The sequence below is a fragment of the Belonocnema kinseyi genome, chromosome 10, assembly GCF_010883055.1.
Source record: "Belonocnema kinseyi isolate 2016_QV_RU_SX_M_011 chromosome 10, B_treatae_v1, whole genome shotgun sequence".
Classification (NCBI taxonomy): Eukaryota; Metazoa; Arthropoda; class Insecta; order Hymenoptera; family Cynipidae; genus Belonocnema; species Belonocnema kinseyi.
Genome location: NC_046666.1, coordinates 80,637,465 through 80,645,478, shown reverse-complemented (window position 1 = coordinate 80,645,478; position 8,014 = coordinate 80,637,465). Strand labels below are relative to the sequence as shown.

The 8,014-nt window shown below is 26.7% G+C and overlaps 1 protein-coding gene across 4 annotated transcripts in view; it reads right to left on the bottom strand.

Moving 5' to 3' along the window:
- LOC117181820 (U4/U6.U5 tri-snRNP-associated protein 2) overlaps positions 1-7,740 on the bottom strand; it is a 34,990-nt gene extending 27,250 nt beyond the window's left edge. For 3 of the 4 annotated variants that reach the window (XM_033374810.1, XM_033374809.1, XM_033374808.1), the window contains exons 1-9: positions 7,608-7,740; positions 6,267-6,545; positions 5,864-6,039; positions 5,416-5,641; positions 5,048-5,334; positions 4,807-4,935; positions 4,668-4,729; positions 3,464-3,686; positions 3,242-3,336 (exon numbers count right to left, since the gene is read on the bottom strand). In XM_033374810.1, coding sequence (XP_033230701.1) covers positions 3,286-3,336; positions 3,464-3,686; positions 4,668-4,729; positions 4,807-4,935; positions 5,048-5,334; positions 5,416-5,641; positions 5,864-6,039; positions 6,267-6,545; positions 7,608-7,671 — 1,497 coding nt within the window. In that variant the 5' untranslated portion in view covers positions 7,672-7,740 and the 3' untranslated portion in view covers positions 3,242-3,285. Of the gene's footprint in view, positions 1-3,090; positions 3,337-3,463; positions 3,687-4,667; positions 4,730-4,806; positions 4,936-5,047; positions 5,335-5,415; positions 5,642-5,863; positions 6,040-6,266; positions 6,546-7,607 lie in introns of those variants that run through there. The other variant, XM_033374807.1, reaches the window with a different exon arrangement.
- Between the last annotated feature and the right edge of the window lie 274 nt (positions 7,741-8,014).

Below are 8,014 nucleotides of genomic sequence, written 5' to 3'. Positions count from 1 at the left end.
AAAAAGGGAAAAGGATTAAACAACCACAACAGGGTCCTATTAGGATCAGGAAAAATAAAATGTGAACATTATTTTGCAATATCTGAATAAGCAGTACCAAACCAAGGTACACACAAAAAGAAATTGTAACAGGAATTTGATATAATAGTTTTTAACGTACAATGTAGAAAATTTCGCATTGTGGTATGTGCACAAATGTGGAGGGTAATGCAAAGACCGAGCGCGGAAGGTAATACAAAATCTTAAAAATTATTATCTTTTATCCAGAACTATTAGAAAATTATTTTCATTTGAAAAACATTTTTTTTTAACATTTTCACCGTGCAATATTTAAATTCTAGGCCAACTGCATAGGTGGCACCCCACACGGCCACCGTCAACTCTCATGACAAATCTTTTATGACGTAAATCCCAATGCATTTCTACTAGCCAAAACAAATTATTATTCATGTGCAATCAAATTAAACATATAATTATTTGTGTAAATTTTAAATATCCGAAAAGAAAATAGTCTAAATTTTATAACATTTTTATTATATTATATAATACATAACGTAATATTTATTTTATTTATTAATTTATATTCATTTTCGATATTTAAATATTTTAATAAACAAATTATGTGTTTTAATGAACATAGTTTGCTTCCTTATTTATAAATATCATATGTTATTTCAATTTCAAAAAATGAACCTTGTTAAAATGATTTATAAAATGGAGGAAAATGTGCTAATGTTAATTATAACTAATTTTGGAAAAGAACTCGAGGTGAACTTTTGACAAAAATATTTCGGATTTTCTTTATTTGACAAGAACAATTTAGAGTTTAATGTTTTCCTTTTTCTCTGTAAGTAAAAGTTGTAATTCTTATTTAATTCTAATGCTTTATCGCTTATTTTATTCCTTAAAAGATTTTCTGCAAATCTCATTGGTAGTTTTTTAAAAAATTATTTATAAAAACCTGTTGTTTACAAAAATAACGATTATATAATCCCTAAATAAAATTTTTTATCTAAAAACGTATCGATTAGATTTTCGGAGAATCTTCTCAGGAATAAAATAAGCCCTACAGCACTAGGATTAAATAATAGTTGCAACTTTTACCTAAAGTGAGAGAGAAAAACATTAAACTGTAAAAACTACTGTTAAATAAACAATGAAAATTGTAAAATATTTATTTAAAAAGTTCACCTCAAGTTCTTTTTAAAAAAACTAGTTATAATTAATAGTAAAATATTTTCCTCGATTTTATAAATCATTTTTAACGTTTATTTTTTACCTTGAAATAACTTTAGTTCATGTTTATTTTGAAAGAAAGTATACTTAAAATTCCCTTTCCCTCTTAAATCTTAGGCTAAATTTCATGAAAATAGTTATGACGAAAAAAAATTTTTGAAATGAATTTATTAACATTAATTAAATTTTGTTTACTATGTAATTTTAGTTTATTTTTTAAGACTTGAAATTTTTTTAAACTACCATTTTTTAAATTCTGCAAAATAAAAAAAAATGAACTGGAATCTTCCAGAAAATAACTTTAAATTTTCCTAATAATCTAGAGAATATTGTTTGAGTTTTTAAAAACCTTTCTAAATTCATAAAAACCTTCTTTTTTATAAAATTGTAAAAAATCTACATTTTTCTCCCAATTTTTATAATTATCAAATTAAACATTTTTTAAAATCTTTTTAATATATCTGAACGTTCTGAATGTCTTTAAACATTTTCCCAGTTTTTCTTAAAATATTTTAAAGACAAACAAATTTGTCTTCAAGGCTCTCAGATTATTTTTCGAAATTTTTTTGGAAATACTTTGAAATCTTTTAGAAAAATCATTTAACATTTTTCTGGGAATCTAAAGAGAACACTTTTATTCTCTTGCAACCTTCAAAAATTTTAATCCAGCTTCCTGTTTCAAAATCTTCAACAATCTACATTGAGAAAAATGAAATTTTTCACAAGTTTAAAAATAACTTGGAATTGTTTGAATAGTTGAAAATATTTATTAAGCATAATAGATTTTTTTGTCATTTTGATTCAATTTTCCCAAAGTCTTTTAGCTAGCAAAATTAAAAGAAAAATATATATATATATATATATAAAATTAAAAAAAAGATACTATAAAATTATAAAAAATTCATCAAATTTCATCTACGATAAGATTGATTCTATTTATTACATTAAAGTCATCCAAAACTGTAAAATAATTTATATCTTAATTCAATTATTCTTTAAGAGACATAATTTAAACATTTAAAATTAAAATATACATTTATTAAGCATTATTTTTTGTATAACCAATAAAAATAATTATGATCAAGAATTCAAAACCTAAGTGCACTGATAGACGAGAGTTTGTAAATTATTTTGAAAACTTGGTTCCTGTGTTGCGATTTCTTATTTAGAATAAGATTCTTTAGTTCATGTTTATGTCAAGAACAAATATAATGAAAATTCCCTTTTGGTCCTAAATCTTAGGCTATATTTCATGAAAAGAAGAAAAAAAATTTCAAAATTGGAAAATGCTCTCAATTTATAATTTTTTGTTGGGAATGTCTAATTAACGAACTTAACCTTCATTTTTGGGACCTTCAGAAGTGTATTAAATGCGGACTTGATTGGATAAATCCTTCAAAAGTTAGCCTGGCTACAACATTCAGATAACCATACATACAGACATGCAGGCAAGCAGACGTACATACAAACACCGACAAAATTGTATGATTTTCGGATTCTGTGCGTGCCGAAACGCAAAGATTCGTTAAAAACCAGAGATCGAAAATTTGGACGATTACATTACACTCTCATGAATGAGAATGTAAAAATTCTTCATTTTTAACAGTGAACGTGACAGTGCACTATTTACTCAATATCATATTAATTCTTCATATTAGACTCTATTCAAACACTAAACTGAACCTTAACTTTAAAAGCGCAGAATTTTTCAAAATATGCAAAGTAACTCGCAAAATTATCATGACCTAATAACAGACACATTGGAGAGTTTTTCTGCATAAATAACAAAAAAAACTATTAATATTATTTATATAATTATTAAGAAATCATACATCTATTTTCTTTTTAATGTCCTTTTTACAAAAAAAAAAAAAACGATATTGCGAAAAACGAAGATAATATTATTTTACAATTAAATGACGAAAGACACAACTTAGAGCTTTGTAAGATTTCTGATCGGATGATTTAAAACTTTTAGTCCACATTTAGAACTTTCGAAACTCACCCTTATCTTTACAGTGATTCATACTGAAGCTAGTTAAATATGAATTAAGATTTTGCACCATTCGACTGTTGCGTGTCCTTCCTCAGTTCGTAAATCTGTGAAACGAAAAGGAAATTACAAATTAAAAATTATATTCTTCATGATATTTAATTGAATTAAGTAAAGTAAATTATTCATCTACAAATAATCTATAAATAATCTTAAAAATATATATTAACTGACTTGTATGTAGGCCTCCGTCAACGTAATCATCTGGGGGAGAATCTGTGTAACGTGTAAATCTTGCATCTCGTACCACTGGCCAGTGGCTCGATGTAATATATGAACCCTGTAAGTTCCGTGAGCAGGCTCACCATCGTGGACAATATTGGCCACTAAATCGTAAGTCGTAAACGGATGTCTCGCTTTTACTTCCGGCGTTAAAATATCACCAAAATCAACGTTCCTTAAACAATTTTCAAGTATCTCAAACAACTCTAATGCACATCTTTCTCGAGGGGTTCATCACTCTTAGTGTACTTTTACACACTTAGTGTATTTTTGTAAAATCTTTTTACATCATTTGCGAAATATTTGAAATGTTCTAAAAATGTTAAAAATTTTTGTTAAATTTTTTGAAAATTTTGTGCAGTTTTTTATAAATCTTTGAAATATTTGTAAAATTTTTTGAAGTATTTCGAAATCTTTTAAAACCAGACAAAATTTCTGTACAATTTTTTGAAACCTTTGTAAAATCTTTAAAATCGTTGAGAAATCTTTCGTACATCTTTGAAATTTTTGTTAGTTCATTTGAAATTCTCGAAATCATTTTGAAATATTTTGCAAATTTTTTGAAGTCTTTCGAAATCTTTTGAAACCATTTTGAAATATTTTAAAATAATTTGACATTTTGGTTACTTTTTGTAAAATCTTTAAAATCATCATGAAATATTTTGTAAATCTTTGAAATTTGGTACATTTTTTAAAGGCTTTTGAAATCTATGTGAAATCTTTTGAAACCTCTCTTAAATCATTAAAATTATTTGAAATCTTTAGAATCTTTTTAAAACCTTTAAAATATATGTGCAATCTTTTGTAAATCTTTAAATTATTTTCTAAATTTCTTTGAAGTCTTTCGAAAACTTTAAAATATTTTGAAATCCTTTGAAATTTTCGTAAATTGTTTGAAGTCTTCAAATTTTGCAAATCATTGAAATCCTTGTGAAATCCTTAAAATCTTTTGAAACCTTTTGTAAAACTTTAAAATTATTTGAAATATTTGTGAAATATTTAATGTCTGTCTACAAAATTTGAATGGTTTGTCAAATTCTTTGAAATTTTTTGAAATCACTAAAATCTCATGTACACTTAAAAGCCGAGTGGTTAACCCTTTAATCTATCAATAAGTTTTTTTCTTCAAAACACTAAATTAAGAAAGGAAACTCACTTGACTGGAAAGTTGACAATCGTTGGATTCTTTTCTACATAGAAAGTATTCTTCGTAAATCTCTGAAAAAGGAAGATTATTATTTAAAAATGAGATTAATCAATTATCAAGTCTAAAATGGAATAATATAATCTACAACCTTAATGTACAAAATGAGATACGGAGGCAATTCCGTGATCTCGAATCTCTTCATAAAATTCTCCTTATAAGTTTTGTACTCCTTCTCTGATATTGCGTTGAATTTATTTAAGAGAGTGTACAAATTTACCTGTAAAAGAACATTATTTTCATTTTTATTTGGCATACTTAAACTAGCTTAAATTTAATAATAAGTCTGTTGGTCTCTCATTTTTTAAGTAGGTTTAGTTGCCTATAATTACTTGAGGAATTATATTCTCCGTAAATTGATCCTTAAAAAGTGGAGGAGGTGGCAAATCACAGGTAAGATACAAAAATGGACTTTCCGTAACTGTTTCGCGATACTCTAATGTGTTCATTAACTCGCTCCTTTGACTTTCTTCAAGTTCAAGAGGTGGAATTTTTCGAGTGTATATCCTCATGTGACCCAAGAAAGTTTTGTAAATTATGCTGGAACCCCTCTTTTTTGTGCCATTAAGGGCTAAATGCAACGCATTTAAAAACCATGATAAAAAGTCAACAGGATCACCTAAAAATAATAATTTTGTAATTGTGCATAATGACAAATGTTTATAAATATTACCCCATTGCCAATATTTTGTTTATTTACCTTGTTCTATAAACTGAAATCTCTTTTTACTCCACAAGACAACAGCCTGGAGCATTTCATGCGGACTAACGTGGGTTTTAAAGTTTCGCGGATTCCACAACTTTCTCATGAGTTCTCCAAACCGCTGAACTAGAAGATAGGACGAATCGCCAGGAGGCCTTCTAACTTTGTCGTAATTCGATTCTCTCAGGTAAAAGTCTCGTAGAGGTGTTACGTGCGACAAGGCCTGAAAGTACAATTTTACAATTTTTCTTAATACATTACAAAAAAAGTATTGTGTTTCTTGAAAGGTTCAGAGTTAAGTAGTTGGGATAAAAACGAATGATAAGAATAAGACATTTTTAAGATTTTTTGAAGCCTTCTATACCAGAACAAAAGTAATGGGAAAATTAAATTTTGTATTGTCAGTCGTGATTTCAAAATGTGAAAAATGAATATTAAATTTTACCTGAAGGATAACATTACAATAGTCGTTTGCTTTGATATTATTTAAGCCAACTATTCCTGGCGAATACATCGATCCATCAATGGCTCGAGAAAGTTTTGCATTCGTGTCCAACTGATTGATCTGGGCTCTGTCGAAAGTTGGATTGAGGACGTATTTAATATCGTCCAGTGACGAATCTGTTGAAAATATAATGACTTATTGCTTATAGTTAGAAGACCGTAAATATAAGAAAGGAATGAATTAAGTGAGATTTGGATGCAAAATTTTACAGCGGTTTTTCAATAGGAACAAATATGATTAAATATAATAAGCAAGATAGGTAATATAATAATGCAATAAGTATAAGTATCAATGTGAATATTTTTCACTTCTGGCCAAATTACTTTAAGCAAATGCAACTTACCGACTATTTCATAATTGTCTGGGAGACAGTAGAACTTGAGAGTATGCAAATTTAAAAAGACGTGATGACTTTCAGCTACACTGTGGGTGTATGCGTGAGTATTTGTGCCTCTGCCTTGGAAATATTTCCCGCAAACTAAACAAGCGTAGACATTGATTCTCGAAAGGGAAACGGAACAGAGTTTCTCAAAATCAAAATCGAGAAATTGGCGATTGATTGTATCTAAGTAGGGACATAATCTTGGAGCATCCGTACTCCTTGATCTCGTAGAATTATTTCCTATAAATCAATTATAGATTATATATGAGAATAGAAAAATCTGAAAGTCATGGAAAATAAATCTTTAGATATATTTTTGAATGTTGAGCAAATTATTAGAATAACAATTTATGCAAGCATTTTATATAATTAAACATTAGATTTGTGATAAATTTATACTAAATAAATATGTCTCAATGTGTTTTTCAAACTAAAAATTAAACATCAACTGTTTCTTATAACGTACATTTACGTTAAATTTGTAATCATTTATTAGAATATTAATGACAATAAAAATTACAAAATTTAATTATGAACGAAGGTTCAGTGATATTGAAAACCTTACTTATTTTAAATTGTATGATTTCTAAATTGATTACAAAAAAATTTTTCTGTGTAAATTTATATACAAAAATATTTTTTTTCATTATTATAACCTACTTACATTTTTATTCGAAAAAGAATAGATAACAAAAGACCAGACGGCACAATTACGATTTGGAGTTTTCTAAAAGCATCTCCGTTTTTTTAAAATAATTTATTAAATTAACAATTAATGAGTCAAATTTTTCTACAAATAATAGGAGATATAATCATTATGTTGTAATACAAAAGTTAATAACTAATTTGTTTTTAATTACAAATTTGTACACTAACCTTGTTACCACATTTACACCTTCGACGTTAAATTTGATGATTTATGAAATAATTTTTCTCAGATTTAGTAAAACTTACAAGATGCATCAATTTAATAATTTATAAATCAATAATAGTTATTTTTTACCTAACAAATGTGTATCGAAGTTTCGAACATTTCGAATGCCTTTTCTAGATTCCACTAATCACAGAAAAAATACACGGTCACGGCCTTCTTTTAAAATTAATAAGGAAAATTTTTTAAGTTTTAAAAAATAATTAATTTCAGCTATAAATTATAAATAAAAGGCTCTCGTCAATAATATAAATTAATAAGCTTTAAAATCTGTAAATACAAACTTAACCTCAAAATGATTCGGCATCTGAGAATCATTAGAGCAAAAATACATAAATTGGAGAGGAAAATGATAAATTTTGAATATTTACTTTCGTTTTCATCGTCTGAATCACTGGAGTGGTTAATCAGCTTTCTTTTTCGGACGTTTTCCATATTTTTAAACTAAAATTGTATAAAATTTGGAATATATCAAAATACGGTGCTAGAATCAACAACGACTTTGGATGTTCGTTCACACAGCCAATAAAAATAAAGTCATAACTCACGTGTATAAGCGGCAGATTCAAACAAAACTATAAATATAAATTTTTAATTATTTAGAAAATTTTGATGGTAGAATTTAAAAATAGACATAATTTGAATATTATGGGCGTGTAAATAGATAAAATATTTACAATACTGAAGTTTTTTCACTATGTTGATTTTATTTATCTGTAGAAAATTTTCTTTATAAACAAGTTATTGCTCGAAAATTTTAGGAAATACAAGAGAACGC